At 31.6% G+C, this 18087-nt stretch overlaps 1 protein-coding gene across 5 annotated transcripts in view; it reads right to left on the bottom strand.

The window, feature by feature from the left end:
• Positions 1 to 9269: 9269 nt before the first annotated feature.
• LOC111685989 overlaps positions 9270 to 18087 on the bottom strand; it is a 102985-nt gene continuing 94167 nt past the window's right edge. For all 5 annotated transcript variants that reach the window (XM_023448274.2, XM_046945638.1, XM_046945639.1 and 2 more), the window contains 6 exons: positions 15189 to 16025; positions 11884 to 12278; positions 9982 to 11246; positions 9848 to 9918; positions 9677 to 9780; positions 9270 to 9586 (listed from right to left, as the gene is read on the bottom strand). In XM_023448274.2, the coding sequence (XP_023304042.2) occupies positions 9313 to 9586; positions 9677 to 9780; positions 9848 to 9918; positions 9982 to 11246; positions 11884 to 12278; positions 15189 to 16025 (2946 nt within the window). In that variant the 3' untranslated portion in view covers positions 9270 to 9312. The remainder of the gene's footprint in view (positions 9587 to 9676; positions 9781 to 9847; positions 9919 to 9981; positions 11247 to 11883; positions 12279 to 15188; positions 16026 to 18087) is intronic.

The following is an 18087-nucleotide window of genomic DNA, read 5'->3' as shown; positions in this document are numbered from 1 at the left end:
TTGCTTTATTTTGTTTAATTTTACACTAAATGTCTAGAATTAGTATAATTATTACTACAATATAAACACTATCATGGTTTTTGGGGGAAGGGGAACTGGTATTTGGGGTTTTTATCATTTAAAAACTTTTCTTGTTGTTTGTTCTTTAATCTAATGTGAAATTTTTATACTTAACTAAATTTATTTATTAATTTCTTTTTCTACATTTTTGTTTGTTAAATTATTTGTTTAAAAAAAATTTCTTTTAACATATAGTTTGGGTTTTTATATCGAAAAGTTTTGTAACGCAATTGGAAATCATACGAAAAATGTGCAGTTTTCTTTTTATTTGTTTGAAAAATCTGTGGTGAAATACATTTATTTTAATTTTAATTATTTATTTTTTTATATTTTTAATGGTAAATAGTTAATAATTTATTGCTTTTTTTAATTGCTGTTTATTTTTTTAAATTTATTTTCATATTTATTTTTTTTTTTTTGGTTATTTTTATGTTTCCGTATTGTTTGTTTATTAAACGTTGTATTTTTTCTTCTTTAATTAATATCGTTTGCAAATATTTGGTTAAAAAATTTTTGTGATTATTTATGTAGTTTTGTTTATATTTATTTGCTTAATTTTATATATATTTTTCTTTCAGTGTATAAAGAGGTGATTGAATGTAGCATTGTTGTTGTTGTTATAGTATGTGTGCTTTTCGAAGATGAAAATTTAAAAAGTTTATTTTATTTTTGTTTTCAGTGTAGTTGTATGTTTTTGTATATATATTTTTATATTTATTTTCTTTTAATATTTTTTTATCACAGAAATTTATTTTTAGTAAAAAGTCTGTATGTGTGTAAGTGAGTGTGTATGAGTTTTATTTATTAAATTTTATTATATAGCAATTGAATGTGAAAATTCCTTTAAAAGAAATTATTTCAAAACACACAAAAATAAACTACAAATATCATACGCCCTAGTAGACAATTTACTTTAACAGCCTGAAAGTATGCTAAGAAAATATGCGTTTTAAACAAAAATTACTAAATGTCATTGTACGTATGAGTGATATAAATATATTTTTTATACCACATACGTAATGTTATCACATTTAATCTAAATGTGAAAATGGAACTGACTGCAATTCCTTTTAAACTATATCTGGGTCTAATCGAAAATTGTTTCATGGAAATGAATGTTTTCATTTCCAAAGTGATTGTGTTTTCTAACATTTTCGCCATTGAATTGGTATTAATGTCTAAAAAACGAAGTTTCCAAATAAAATTCGGAAAGAAATCGTTGAGCTTATACAAAGATTGAACGTTTTGTAGCTGATTTTGAAATGTTACGAAATCTGGAGAGCGAAAAGAAAGCGGAAATGATGGATCAGCAGTGAATGAAGTAAGAGGAAGATAAATAGAACTTTTTCAGCCATCACTCTATGTTGTTAAATGGATATTTTATGACATAAAACATCCTTTAGACTTTTAATCTTAATCGTTTGCAGATGACAACGATATTTTGAAAGATTGGTGGATCAGTAGGGAGTGAGGTAAGTGGAAGATACATAGAGCTTTTTCAGTCATTACTTTATAGAAGTTGTTGTTGAATGAATGCCATAAAACGAGTTGAAGATATATAAAGTCTCGGACAGACATCCAATCTTAATCTTTTGCAGATGACAACGATATTTTGAAAGATTTGCCCAATGTTGCAAAACATGAATGAATCGCTTGAGCAAGACCAATAGAATGGAAGACCGAAGGGTGTAAATATTAAAGATTCTGAAGCTCTTAATATCCTGGACATCAGAACATGGCATACATTCCTTCATCTAACTCTTTAAAACCACATATATTGGATCCAAAATGGAATACAACAAGAAGAAGGTATAAAAAGCTTTCACAGCCATCGCTCCATATGAGTTGTCATTAATTGAATGTCATAAAACGAGTTCAACATTAATAAAGTCTCCGTCAGACTTGCAATATAGGTTTTGTTTCGCTGTTCTATTGATCTGAAATGGAAATTTTTAAACTGATATTAGTAATCTTGTTCTCGATAGAAGTGCAATACAACTGGCCAATTGGCCAGTAGTGAGAAATCTTGTTCTTTAGCCATTTTATTTCTTGGAATGAATATATCTTTCCGACTCAATGATGAATGCAATATCTTACAAGCGGAAATTTCAGTGATAAAAAGGGCATCTGCCTCAGGTACTATCGGATATTCAATAGGGGTATCAGAATTCACACCGACAGCCAAAAAGCTTTACTTTTGGTGTAGAATATACACTGATATGTGTATATTCTGCACCAAAACTTGTCTAGGAATGCCGGGTGTTTCTCAAAGAGATGGCGAGACATTCAAAAAACACACTCCTTTGGGTTAAAGGGCACGGGGATATAATTGGCAATACTATTTCTGATAACTTGGCGAAAGCGGGTAAGAGGATGGTCTTACTGAATATAACCCGGTTTTGCGATGTCCCCATAACAGTCGTTAAGAAATAAATACGCAGCACTTATTTAAGTTCAGCTCAAGACCGGTGGTCTCAAGAACACACTTGCTCGATTGCTAAGATGTATGGATCCTCATAAAACATTCTATATATAGGGGCTAAGCAGAATACATCTGCGCACTCTGCTATCAGTTCTTACTGGTCATTCCAAGTTCGGAAACCATGCAAGACGTATTGGTCTTCAATACAATGACTTTTGTAGGAGCTGTGTAAATGAGAAGAGGATTAAACAATAACTCATTTTCTGTGTAATTGCCTAGGCCTTAAATCGATTCGTCGTCACGTAATAGTGTCGGCATACTTTTCTGATCTATCAGAATTATCCACTATTCAACCTGAAATCGTGAGAAGTCCCTTATATGAAGGCGTAGTCTCAATTTTGTTTATAAATTATACATCAACCGCTAAATTGATATTTCGATCTTTACACGGTAATAATTATAGGTCAGATAGACGATAATGTGTACCGTATTCCCAGGGTCTCAGCTCGGAACATTTCCCTTAAAATATGCTTTAAAATTTCAATTGCTATATTTTCCAAAAGTAACATTTTGATAGTGTTTATGTATGAGTAAAATTGTGAAAACTTTCGTGTGTTGTGGTATTAAATATGAAAATTATATATTAATATGTTGGTACATGTGTATTTAGAAGGCTGTGGGGATTTGTAAAGATTATATTAAGTAATTCATTATATAAATAATAACACAATTACTTGCATTTGTAATAGAAAATGTACATAGCTTATGATAAGAGTTTCTTTTAAAGTTATCTTTTTCAATTACAATTAAAGTAATTGGAAATGTAATTACAATTGCAATTAAAGTATAACGAATAACTTGTAATTAAGTTAATATCTATTTCTGTTACTTGTAATTGAAATCAGCTCATAGTTCAGAAGAGTAATGAGAATTATTAATTAGAATGAATGGTATAGAGTAGTTACGATTCTATCTAATTGCAATTACAAGTAATTACTACCACAATTAACTACGTACTTATTAAAGCATTGTTTACTAATACAGGAAATTGTAATTGTAGAAAATTTTAATTACAATTTAGTGTAATTGCTAATACTTCAGTTGTGATTATTTTAAAGCCATCTATTGAAATTGTAATTTTTAACTGTATTAATTAATGATTATATTTGGCAATTCATTGCACGATCAATTCCAACTACTTGCAATTTAAATATTACCAATTACTTTGCAATTGGAATATAATTATTTTATTATTTGTAATTGAAAATAGCTTAAAATTCATTTAAAATTAAAGTAGTGGTAATTGAAGTAGAATTAATTAGAATGAATTGTAATTACATGTTATTGTAATTACAATTGTAAAGTACTTACGATTCTATATAATTACCATCACAATTAGCTGTGTAATTATTAAAGCATTATGTACTTATATAGGTTATTGTAATTCTTAAAACTTTATTTCAATTACAAGTAATTGTTAAAACTTTAATTGCAATTATTTAACAGTCATATTTTAATTACCCAACTCATTAAATGATCAATTACAATTTTTGGCAATCGAAGTATTACCAATTGAAGTATTTCAATTACTAGTAATTACAATGAATAAGAATTAAAAACAAATAGGAAAGTATAGTTGGGCATGGTCGACCATATAATACCCTACACCATGAGTATATTTTTAAAATTTTTATTTTTCATAAAGAAACTTTTACGTTTAATTTTACCTTAATTCCAAAGTATTTAAGCAATTTATATAGGTCAAATATGGGCCGATCTTTGGTAAATTTGGGAAAAGGATATATTTTTAAATAACAGTTTCTTTTGTTGAGTTTCATTGCGATACAAATGGTTAAAAGTCAATTTTAGACGTTTGACATTTTTTGAAGGGGAGTTTGTATGGCGGCTAGGGTCAAATAAGGCCCGATCATTACGAAAACTTCAGTGTCATTTATACTTATATAAAACTTATTTGTGCCAATTTTTAGAGAGATAATTGAATATTTGACGTAATTATTGCATAAAAAGTCCAAATCGGGAGGTACGATTGTATGGGGGCTAGGTGAAATAAAGGACCGATTTCAACCATTTTCAATAGGCTTCGTCCCTGTGCCAAAAAATATGTTTGGTCCAAATTTCATCAAATTATCTTGAAAATTGCGGCCTGTACCTTGCGCACAAGGTTTACATGGACAACCAACCGGACAGACGGACGGACGGACGGACATGTCTTAATCGACTCAAAAAATGATTCTGAATCGATAGGTATATACTTGTGTATTGAACCAATATTTTTATAGTGTTGTAGAGTATAAATAGATTATGTACTTATACAGATAATTGTATTTGTTAAAACTTAATTTCAATTACAAGTAATTGCTTAATCTTTAATTGCAATTATTTAAAAGCCATGTTTGCAAAATGTAATTGAGATTATGATTAATTTAATGATCAATTACAAGTTCTGGCAATTGAAGTATTATCAATTGAAGCATTTCAATTACAAGTAATTACAGTTATTTTAATTACAAATAATTACATCTATTGCAATTACAAGTAATTACAACTTTTATTATATGTATGTATTAAAACTTTAATTACAAATACAGAAATTGTAATTTGGTGAAAACTTGATTTGTAATTATTTCTAATTCAATGTAATTAAAAATGTAATTGCTTTACCCCCAGCCTGTTACTAAATTAATAATATTACATTAACCTTTACTTTAATTTTAAACATTTTTTCTTATTAATATATTTAACTAAAAAATATTTGTTTTTTTTTCTTTTAATTTCAATAAGTTTTTGTTGTGCAAAATACAACATGTTTTTTTTGTTTGTTTGTTTGTTTTACTTCTTTATATTATTAATAATATTATTACATCATAAGTTATTTTGATTAGTTTTTTTGTTATAAATTAATATATATATATATTTTTTCGATTTTTTGTTATTTATTTTATTTTAATTATAAAATCAGTCTCAATACAAGCCATCTTAATAATGTTTTTTATTGTTTTTTTTTGTTTTTATATTTTAGTTTGCCTAACATTTTTATTTTAAATATTTTCTTTAAATTTTAATCTAAATTTAGTTTAAATTTTTAGATTTTCTTGTTCATAATGTCCGATGTGAAGGTTTATTTTCGGTTTCCTTTTTTTTTTTTGGAAAGCAACTAAAAATTTTGTTTTATTCATCGATGGGTTTCTTAAGCAGTAAGTTATTTTTATTTATTATTATTTTTTTAATTTAATAATTGTAATTAGTGCTAGTTTTTTTTTTTTAGAAATATTGTGCATTTTCTTTGTTTTTTTTTGGTAATTAAATTTTTATAATTAGTTTATTTTACATAATTCTAAGATATTGCTTTTGGTATAAAGTTTTGAGAATGGCTTTGTTTTGGTATTATATATTTTCTTTAGAGGTTTTAGGTGAAAGTGTTTTTTTTTTTTTTTTTAATTAAAATTTTAGAATTTGTTGTTTTTTGGTGTGAAATATTATACGGTTTGTATGGGATGTTAAAGATATCGAAATACATAAATAATTGAAAAACTGCAAATTCCAAACAGAAAATTTCAATTTGTTAAAAGTTTCCAATTACTTTCAATTCATTCCGCCTTTGTTTCAGTTTTTCAAAATTTTCTTAAAAATAATTGAAAAGTTTTTATTTGTTTGTGGGAATTAAAAGTTTTTCATAAGATTATTATGTGATTGTTTGGTTTATGATGTTTTGAAATTTCTTTATGTTTTTTTTTTTTTTTGGTTTTCCTTTAGTTGTTGTTACAAATCTATCCAATGAAATTAGGATTTTATTTTAATTTTTTTTCTTGTATTTTACTTTTAAATAACAAACACAGCGCAAATTGTTGAGCACACCATTTTTGTTTATTCTTTTTTTGTTTTATTTTGTTTACATACTAAAAAAAAAAAAAAATAATTAAAACTATTCTCATTATCTACATTATATATTTTTTCACTAATGATCAACGATGTTCATTAATTTTTGATGATTATGCGAACGCTACATGTAATAGAGGAGAAAATAATAAAAAGTATAAACCATTAAGAAGTTTCCATCCGTCACAAGACGCATTTATGTCATTTTTTAACGATCTGTTTATTTACTTCATTTGGCCTCTGAATGACGATAGCCAAATAACCCGTTCCTACGACACATTTGTAATTCGTTTTGACAGTTCATCGTCATGTTTTTATACCCTTCCATCAGTGGTGATAGAGGGTATATATATAACAAAGTATATATTCTGAGACCTTGAGAAATTTTGAGTCGATTTAGCTATGCATGTCTGTCTGTCTGTCTGTGTAAAACAGGCTCACGTTAAAACCAAGCCAAGGAGACCAACCAAAATTATTTGTTGTTATCCTAAGCAGTTTGGTATGGAAAATCAGCAAAATCAGCTGACGACGTAAAAAGTTATGAGTAAAAATTTTGGACTACCTCGAAAAAAATTAGGTTTTTTTCGTAATTCTTTTGATAAATATTCGGTAAAAATTAGAGATGTATTAAAACTGAATTACTTACAGCTTGTGTAATTCGCTGCAGAAATTTTGTATGGCGAATCATGTAACTCGGTACATAATTGGGGGTTAAATGACGAAAAATTGGATCATGTGAACGATAAAATATCAACCATCTCGTTCTCTCATACACAAAATCAAAAGATAGCGAGAGATTAAAATATTACCCCCATATTGGTTAAAAGGCAAGGGATTATATATGGCTATAATGTTACCCATGCTTTAGCAAGTGCTGAAACCAAAACATAAAAACAAAAACATATCGGAATCTCTTATTCTAACGTTTAAAACCTTGAGCATACTTGCTCGATCTTTACGGCTTTCTCTTTTACAGCCGCATATCTTCACAGAATACAGATATATAATTTTGTATTAGTCATTATATTGGTTTGTCGCATAATGATTTCTGCTGATGTGTTCATAATGAGGATGAAAAAGACACAGTAGCTCATTTTCTCTGTAACTGTCAACCTACTTTAATGGTTAATCTGATCAATCAATAAGAGTGACTCAGTTCATGTCGAAATCGGTGCGAAGTTCAAATTCTTACGGTGTTGGCGCTTTTCATAACTTTGTCATTTACTTTTTATCATCTCCATTTCTCTTTCCACTTTCTATTCTATGGATCCAAGTAATGCAACAAGTTAAGAACAACCCATAAATATGTGTGAAATATTGTCCAAATGATACTAACGATTCTTTCGGATACGATTTTAAAAACTTTTCATATATAAATGTTGAATGTTTTAGGATAAATCCTTTGTTTTGTGTGACATTCAAACGTCTGAAGCCTTGGTTTTATGGATCAATATACATATATTGGACACATTTATTGAATTGTTTCTAAACTCATACAGCGACTAATTCTAGTTTATTGGGGTATGTTTTTTTCTCTTTTTTAAGAAGAGGGCTACAAAATTGTATATATTACTTATATTAGGAAGTATGTTGGAATTTGTTACGTTGTCTCAGATTATCGCTGGGTTATGTGGTATATTCGTATTTAGAAAAATTCTCTAAGATCAAAAGTCTCTTTCTTAGGGCGGGTTTCTTATTCATCAGTTAAACTAGGCTTAACTTGCTGTTAGATTGAACTCGGAACAAGTTTAGGCGGACATTAACCGATGATTGTGTTTTAGATTTAAGCTCAGTTAACTTTGTTAGTATTGCCACGTTTTCAGTCAAAAACATAAACAATGACCAGCTGTTTTTTGCAAACAATACTTTTGTAAAATGGAAAATTTTGGAAAAATGTTAAATAAACATTTAAAGCAATAATTAATAAAACAAATCAGAAAATTGCAATTTACTTAAAATATTATGTTTTTGTTCTTCCGAAATCATTGTTTTATTGTTTTTGTTAATTGTGTCTTAAACTAAGATAATAAGTATCTTTACTGATAACTGAAACACACGAAACATATATTAAACCAGGTTTAACCAAAGAATAAAGATTATCTTTATCAGAAAAACTCGTCCTTAGTGGCTTAAATCACATGAATAAAAAGCTTTATATCGATTAAACTGAAAGACAAGGGCGCCATCTAATTGAAAACCCATGATGGTGTTCATATTATCCAATTTAGGTCAAAATATCGTTGACGGTTTCAAATGTATCCAAAATTAAAAATTTTTATACCAAATGAACGTGTTTATGGAAACTTATTACCGGAACCTACAAAAGTCATGGTTTAATTATCAAGTATATACTGATTAATTAAAGAAATAATTGTCAAAAGAATAATATTCTACTTAGAATAAAGAAAGTGTTCTTTTGTGTTTTTTTCTAATGTTTAAAGTAAAAATTTTTCACAACATTAATTAATGGTAATTTTCATTTAATAATATTTTACCCATACAATTAAACATCTACATATACCTACATACAGATTTATAATTTTTTTTTTTGGTAATTTATCTAAAAAAGTGCTTTTTTGCAAAAATAATTTTTATTTAACTACAATGACTAAAATTTAAATTTAATAGCCTATAAAATAGAAGTAAATAACACAAAGTGATCGATAGAATTTGATTATAAAGAGCTAAAGAGAAATATCAATTCCATTACGTCAGTGTTAGTAGGTGAGTGTGAGTTGAGTTGGGTGTATGTAAGTGTGTGTGAGAGAGAGTTTTATTATAACTTAATAATTAAGAGCTTAACTTTTTTTTCGTTCTTAATCGTACTTAAAAAATTATCTATATACAATTTACAATTTTTAATTACTTCTAATATTTTAACTGTTTTTTAAACATTACTTTAGTTTTCCGTTTTGTGTGTGTCTTTCTTAAACTTAATCACTATTTAAGTCATCTCCAATCAGACTACGATCCATGCCCTTCCAATTGCTGGAATTGAGTGCTGCCGCTGTTATACCATATGTCCCACTAGGAAGACGTTTTTGTCGACACAATGCCAAACGTGTTTTACTGGGTGAAGTTGGTTGCAGTAGCGGTGATGAGGCCTGTGGTGAATCCATGTCATCGGTATTTTCTTCGGGACAACTGTCAGAGGGTGAGGCAATACGTTCGCGGGTTTTTATGGATTTTTCTAAGCGTCGTAGAAATCTGGAAATGACAAATAATAGAAGAGTTTTAATTTAATATAAAGTAACTGTTGGAAAGATTTATGGATATTATACCATTCCCTTAACCCACCTTATTTGATTTCCTATAGCTCTTAAACGATTAATTTTACACTTAGGTCTGACCGTTTCATCTTCCGTCTTAACAATACTGGGTGAAATGCGCCTTAAAATAGACTAAATAAATTATACGAAATTATTCAATATTTGTAAATTATAAATATCTCATGATCCAAACACTTACATCAGCCACCTCATCCTCACTTAAACTCTCTTGTTTACGTGGTCTCTTCTCACGATTGGGCGAATTAAGTCCTTAAATTAAAAAAAAACACATATGAATTAAAATACCTTAAGAATCAAGAAATCAAAACTTACGCCTAGGTAAAGGTCTCACAGTCAACTCCTTGGCTGAATTTAAACTTTCCGATGACGAAGAACTACTCGCCACCGGATGGCGATTGAGCAAACGTCTTTTGGGACTCTTACGCGTAGTGACCGTGACGGCAGGGCATGGATGGTGATGTGAATGGCAATGCTTGTTGCAAATATGTGTTATACTACTGGGCGTGGACGAAGTGTTCAACGACTCTTTGGAGGGCAAATCCAATTGTTGTTTCGTCGGCGACTGAGTCGACGAGCACTTGGAGGATTTACGTTCACGTTTCTTACTGCTACTGCGTCGTTGATGCGAAAACGTATGCACTGAGGTGCCTTTGCCATCGGACGATGGAAAATCATACAGACCATCGGAGTCCGTGAATGGCAGTTGATCTTTGCGTCCATAGAAGTGAGGCGAGAAACGTCCTATGCCGGCTCGCTCACTTAGAGGACTTTCGGAGCGCGAGGATACGGGTGATAGGGTCTTATCACCGCAACCATCGATTTGTATCACAATAGAAGGCAGTTGTAGTTGTGCCATTTGAGGGCCACAATTGGTGCTAAGTAAGTTGTTGCCACCTAGCAGTGGCACTGATGTAGGGGGCAGGGTCGTTGAAGGCGGTTCATCAACTTCGATTAGTATCTCATCGTCGAGGAACATATCGAAGCGACGCGAACTTAAACGGGTGTCATCCAATTTTTCGTCAACATGATCTGTGCCTATGCCCTCGTCATTGGATTCTATGAGTATATCATCGGAAAAAGTTTCCGAATCAGAACGAGGACGATGCGTATGCAGTCGATCAGTATTGGCACCTGTCGCAGAACCCGTACACTTGCCATTGCTGATGTTCTCTTTGCAGCTGGGCAGCATAGATGATTTACGTCTATTCAGCAAATTAACATGTAAAGAGAGTCCCGGTCCCGTGTGACCACTGCCCGGTTCATCCATTTCATTGGGGTATAAAGGATTACTAGAGCCACAACGGCTTGGTCCCGGACTAGCCATGCTCGAGTAACCCGATGAGCTTAGATTACTCTCGGATATTGTACGATCTGCTCGAGTACACATGGTAAACGGACTTAGGTAACACATGCCCACCGGATTGGGAGGCATTAAACCCCCACTGACACCAGTTTTCGGAGCTGGGGACAGTGGTTCTGTGTCCGATTCCAATTCGCTCATATTCGCTGTTACCGTTATTGTAGGCGGTGCAAAAGGGAAATCCAAAGAAGTGGGTTTCTCAAATTGTTTTAAGAGCCTACGAATAGAAACATTAAATAATTATAGCAAAACTCTCCGCTCAACTCTCAAACTGCAAGCGTTAGAAAGACAGAGACAGTTAAAGGCAAAGAGAGCTTTATAATTATTTTCATTTTTTTTTTTCATTTATTTTCTTAAAGGAAAGTTTGTTTTAAACATAAAATTATATACAAAGAGGAAACACAACATGTTGCAAGTTCAAATGTATTTTCTAAGTAGTAAGTTTGTAAGTAATTAATCAAAGTCAAAAATTCATCTAGGCTCTACGAAGGCATGTATGGAGCTATGATTTCTAAATAAATACTAAAGACAAAAGAAAGAATATATACATTAACATACAACATAAATCATATAGAAATCAAAAGAGATTAAGCACTTTTTCTACTACCATATGTTAACTTTCTGAAAAGAGTACTTTTCAACTTCTTGATAAAAAAACAACAAAAATCAAAAGATTAGTTAAAATGACTGTTAATTATAGTTATTAGATTAGCGCAAAAAAACACTAGTAGTTAGGTTAATGAATAAATGTTAAATTTGAGGTAAAAAGATTTCTGAGCGCCATACAAAACAACAACCTAGAGTTGTGAACAGTGAACAGTAAATGTGGTAACATTGTGTCTCTACTTGTATACCTTTTTTGTTGTTGTTTATTTGGAAACATAAAACTGGTTTCACCTATGCTGGCTCGTTGTGGTGGTGGTGATCCTGGAAATATAATCATTGGATGACGATTCTTCGTGGGACTGGGTTGTTCTACGGTCAATGTGGGTATAATTAAATCTCTGGGTCTGGCTTGTTTTTCCTCTGGCGTGGGCGGTTCTATATCTATGGTAATGGCGGGTGTTTGCATGGGTGCAGCTGTGGCTATGGCGGGTGTAAAACTCAATTTGGGTATTTTATAATTGAGGCCACCAATTGGCTTATTTAAGTTCGCAATCGATGTTGTGGTGGTATCGGTTGGTGTTGTCTCCACATCCGTATCGAGTAGACGGGATTTTTCACGTTGCAGACCAATTCTTAGTTTTTCCTTTGAAATAGAATATTTTTAAAGAAAACAAAAGAAAATACTTTAGCTTTTTAAGTTTGTAAAAGTGTTGCACATAACAGGTGTGTGTATTAAGAATAATTTAAAGCTTAATGTGTCACTATCTGTTCTATCTATAATCTAGCTTTTGTTAAGTTTTATTTTTTTCGCAAACAAAAAAGAACTTTAAACGAACTAATATTCAACAATATAATTAAGTCATTTATTGCCTTTCAACTGAACCATCTTCGTATTTCATGCTTTTTGCCAAACTCTATAACAATACCGCAATCCGAATCAACCTGGGAAATATTAAGTAAATTGGATTAAAAATATTGTGTTTATATCGGGAGTGGGTGTAGTTATGCAAGCTTGATAACAATAAAAAGCTTGATAAAAGATTAATGAAAATAGGGGGATGAATTGCTTTATGTAAATTATTCAATAATTTCTTTATTTGGACATAATTATGATCAACAATCTGATGTGTTATTTATCCTCCTTTTGACCGGATCAGTATTGGAATGTACCTACTATCAAGTGTTGCTTGGTAAACCAGTGATATGTTACGAGTACCAGATCATATGAATGTACTTGCTATAAATAGAACGAAGGTTGAGTAAATAACATAAGAAGTGAACTTGATACAGTTGATCTGGTAAATGTAAAACTATATAATGCAACGACCACTGAATGAACAATATAATTAGAAGATTTATTATGTAGACTCCAAAAAGAGCAGGACGCAAAGCTTCCTCAGAATGTAAGTTTTTCATGTGCGCGCACGAGGACAGATTCAGAGAATAAATGATGATAAATGATCAACATAGTTGTCGAATAGAGAATAGGAGCTATGCTATATTATAATTATAAAATATGCAGAGAAAACAGAGAAATGCTGGATCTTTGGAAAGTATGGTCGATTTCCATATTGTATTTAGAGACCAACAAATTACTTAACGATCGTAGAAGTCGCTTTACGGGTGACCTTCTAGACTTCATTTTAGAGAAATGGTGTCGTTCTATTCACCATTTTGGGAAAAGTAATGTGGTGGCTCTATATATTTCCAAGGCGTTTGATAGATTGTGGTATGGTTTCTCAGATATCGTACTGTACAAGAGTTATCGATAGGATCTTATTAATGGAGTTCATGATTATATCAGGGGTACGCAAGGCTCCGTTCTTCATAAATTATCTTCATAAATTACCTTCTATCTCAAACATGCAACTCTGTATACTCTTTTGCGGATGACAGCAATATCGAGCATACTTATCCATTAAATTATAGGCCAAGTTCTCCAGATATTGTGGCAATGAGGCGCGATATGAATCAAACGCTTAATCACTAGTTAGTAAAAATCTCTAAATAGGGTCGTATTAACAGAGTTGATTTTAACGCCTGCAAGACTCAATATTGTTTTTAACACATAAATGCTTGGCAGATATTGCTGTTCCATCTATATATATGTGTGGTGTAAATATTAAGGAATCGAAAAGTCTTGAACATGAAAATTCAGTGCGATATCAGCATTTTTTAAATGCCAAAAAAAGCATTCAAATGTCTTGGTGTAGGACATACTTCACTCTATCTGATCTTCTTACTATTTACACCACTTATATCCGACCGAAAATGGAATACAACTCTCATATATGGGCCGGAGCTTTGAAGTCTATTTTGGAGCTACTAGACCTAGTACATCGATACTATTGATTCATGTAGGATGTAGCACTGTCGCAACGTGGTGTGCATTTCACTGTTCTATCGATACTATGATGGCATGTGTTTCTCTGAACCTAGAGATTTTGTTCCCGGTATCCGTTTATAATTGCTTAACACACGTCTTTCTTCAAGGACACACCAGTTTCTTGTGAGTTCTTGTTCGTATGAGTTCGTATATGTAATAAACTTCCTGCAGAGGTATTCCCTAATACTATCGATATAACATTTAAATCAAATGTCTACAAATACTACTCCCTCTATTCTCCTTCCACAACATATTTTTCTAGTTCCAACACAATGCTTTGCATAAGTGGGTTTCATCACCTGAGTGCTGGTCCAATATAAAAAAAAACATCTGTCTATTTTTAACAAGTTCAGTTCTCACATAATTGGTTTATTCGGAAAAATAACATTGAACTTACTTATGAAGTTAATAAATTGTATAGAATATGTTTTGTTAGAGAATCGGGTACAGTGAGACATACTCAAGTATAGATACGATCTCAGTCTGCAAAACGATATATGCAAACTAAACACACAACTTCCACGTGTGTAGATCATGGGCGCATTGAGGAAAATCAGATTGCGATAATTATCTAGGAAATTAGATTAGATGCATAAGGGAAAGCTCAGACCTTGCCTTTTATAGACTAGAATAATGATATATAGACGTATGTTTGTTTAAAAATCTGTAACTAACGAATCTAATAACATTTAGTAAATGTAATAATGGATTCTCTTGAGAGTCAGGACATTCACTAGATCGCCCAAATTAATAAGTGATAATAAGATCTCGATGTATTTATTCAATGATTTTTTTTAATGATATTCTAAGTGTACTGAAATTTAGGTTTCTTTTATTCGGTTCCTAATAAACCTGTTTTAAACCTATCCTAGCGTTTTAACGATATGATATATAGATATGAAAGGCTGCAGCAAATTAGCGACATGAAATGAATGAAAGAGAATTTGGCATTAATGAAAAAAGAATATTTGATTTTCACCATCAACGCAGTATGATCTTCCTAATAATGTGTGCTGAATATATATCTTTCAATTCTTCTAAGTATTCTAAAATTTAACGCACGTACATAAATGAAATTGTTAATACGAAAATATATCTTGTTGGTAAAACATGCTAGATACTTTTCATAGAATATAGAATATTCCCTTGTTAGAAAAGAAAACTTACCGATAACTGAGTATCACTACGATCACTCTTATCGTCATCATCACTAAAGTCTCCACCGGATGAGGGATCTTCCTGAAATATGGGACTATTCGAGCGTTGAGGTCTCGTCATTATCGGTGTTAGGGCCGGCGATGGTATTGGCGTTGGCATCTCTCGTATGGGGGAAAGACACTTATTGTTAATGCTCGGTATTTCAAGCAATATTGTCGGTGGGTGCAAAAGATTCGACGATGATGATGACGACGTTGAGGTCGTCGATGTTTTGTGCGCATTTAGAACATCTAATACAGGCACTTCGATGGTGGTTTGACGATAGAACACCGGTGAATCGGGAGCACCACTAGAGAAACTAACCGGTGTATGCATAGAGGATGTAGATGACTCATCATCACCGGGTGCATCATCCTGTGGACTCGAGACGGTGGGCGTTGTTGAGGGCGAAACAAAGACCGAAGTCGTTGATGGCATTGTATTAGTTGTTGTATTCGATGCATTGCCAGCTGCATTGGCAAAATTACGAAACATGGCGAGTATTGAGTCGGCACTAGAAACTTTAGGACGCGCCGGCGAACCGATGCGACAGCGTGCAGGCATGCCCGTTGGCAAACCGCTTAGTTGATTATTAGTTGTACTGCCCATTTCACTTCCACTGGTTTGTATTGAACGCAGACCAAAATCGGTTAGTGCCAGATCGGAACTTGAAAATGAATCACTGCCGTGCGTAGATGATGTGCTGTGTGGTGAACGCATATCGTTCGTGCAGGGTGATGGTGGCATGGAGCTTGCTCGCATTTGTATGTCAGTTGGCAGGCTAAGAGCACTAGAATTACGAGTTGCCTGTTTTGCAAAAAAAGATGTATAAGAGAATTTTTTATTGTAATAAAGAGATAAGTAGTTAAGTATTTACAGGGTGTGGTTCTTCTACGCTTGACACTTATTAGTTTGGCTTTGTTAATATTCGTTTTAGCTATAAAGTGCTTAAGTGCAACTTAAGCATTAGTTTGGAATCTATATCTGGGGTTTTATTAAGAAATTGGTCTTAGAATTTCGAAGCAAAGGTGGGTTCTTTAAAACTTGTTTGTTTAAGTCGATTTTCAAGAAGCTACATTATATTGTGGATGTGCTTTCGACATCTGGATTAATCAGAGAACAAGATAGTGAGACATTTTTTTTGTTACGTTAATATAAGTCCGGGGTCATAGGATCAACTATGACAACTGTATAGCTGATGAACTGATCAAGGTTGGTACTTTGCTAAGAGATCAATATAACAACTGTTATGTTGCTTGTTCAAAATGATCTTTACTAATACGTTCAAACGAGTCCACTTATCAACTCTTAAGGTCCATAATGACTTCTCTATGGGAAACCTATTAATAAGTTTCACATAGAGAAGAGATAAAACGGTTAATGTCAGACTTTCATTCAACGATGAATTTATCATAATGAAGAGCAAGAAGGTTCTCATTTAGTCCGGCATTAACTATATACAACTTAATTCTGTTTTTTCTTTAATTTCAGATTTATATGATCTATCTAGAATAAATCTAAATCATATGCAAAATATTATTAAGAAATCTAGTTGGTTTCAAGAATTCGTACTGTTTGTTTATCACAATGACAACAAACATAAATGGAGTCAAATAATCTGCTATCTTAATCATTAGTCTGATCTTCTTGAGACAAATATCTAGTAGAACAATATTAGGTGTCACATTGACACATTTATACTCAATTTTTGAGACTGTAGCTTGAGAATCATATATAATGCTTATTTTTAATTTATCTAGATTCTTGATTGAATAATTTAATAGTGATGATGATTTAAAAAGTGATCTTGCCGGTCACAATCAGTCATCAAATTGCTTCCTCTCTCTCTTGAAAATACAAGTCATCCTGACTTAATACCTCAATTTGAGCAATAACAGACATTGTTTATCGTAGATCAGTAGCGACCTTATCGATAATTGGACTGTCAGAGGATATTTTAAATATATTTTTAATATATTGAGATGAGTATAAAGAGGAGTGATCATGTTAGTAACTGCTTATATTAATGAAAAACTGACTTTGACGCGATGGTTCTGCGATCTCAAGTCAGAGCTAGACTTTATAACCCCGACATATAATTTCATTTTTATTGAGCAATGAGTTAAGTCTTCGCTTAATAGTTTATAGTGTCTTGGCTAAATATCTTAATGAGATCTTTAGTAACACAGAAGATTTCTTAAATGTCAAAGCATCTAGTTTTAGGGTTCTATAAATCGACTTTCGAATAATCGAACAATCTACTTTTTGTCAAAAAAAGTGGAAAAGTCGAAAAAGTCGACTTTGTAAATAAAAGTCGAAAAAAGTCTAAAAGTCCGAAAAAGTCAAAATCTCGAAAATAGTAGAAAAAGTCAAAAATAGTCAAAAATTTTAAAAAAAGTGGAAAATATGTCAAAGACTCTGAAATAGTCGGAAAAACTCGAAAAAAGTAAAAAAGTCGAAAAAATTCGAAAAGTCGGAAAAAGTCGACTATTTATAAAATACTAAAAGTCCAAAAGTCGACTTTTAACTAAATGAAAAAAGTCGAAAAATCGTAAAAAGACGAAAAGTCGACTTTTCGTTTCAACTATAGAACGCTGTCTAGTTTTTCACAATTCAACTTTACTTTTGCTTTTAAAAAGGATGTATATCACGATTTGCTTAAAGCAGTACCAATATTACGATCATGATGATCTTGCACATACTAAGTTAAAAGATCACTGCTTAAAGTTAAAGGAAATCAGTAAATTAAGGAAGTATTTATTGGTTTAAGTAGTTTTGTACGTTCATAAATATTTCCTATAGAAACTATTTATGCATCGGCAGTATAAGTTAGTGAATCAACTACATGTTAAAGCAAGTATTACAAAAA

This window comes from Lucilia cuprina, chromosome 3 (assembly GCF_022045245.1).
Source record: "Lucilia cuprina isolate Lc7/37 chromosome 3, ASM2204524v1, whole genome shotgun sequence".
Taxonomy (NCBI): Eukaryota; Metazoa; Arthropoda; class Insecta; order Diptera; family Calliphoridae; genus Lucilia; species Lucilia cuprina.
This window is presented reverse-complemented; position numbering and strand designations above follow the sequence as displayed.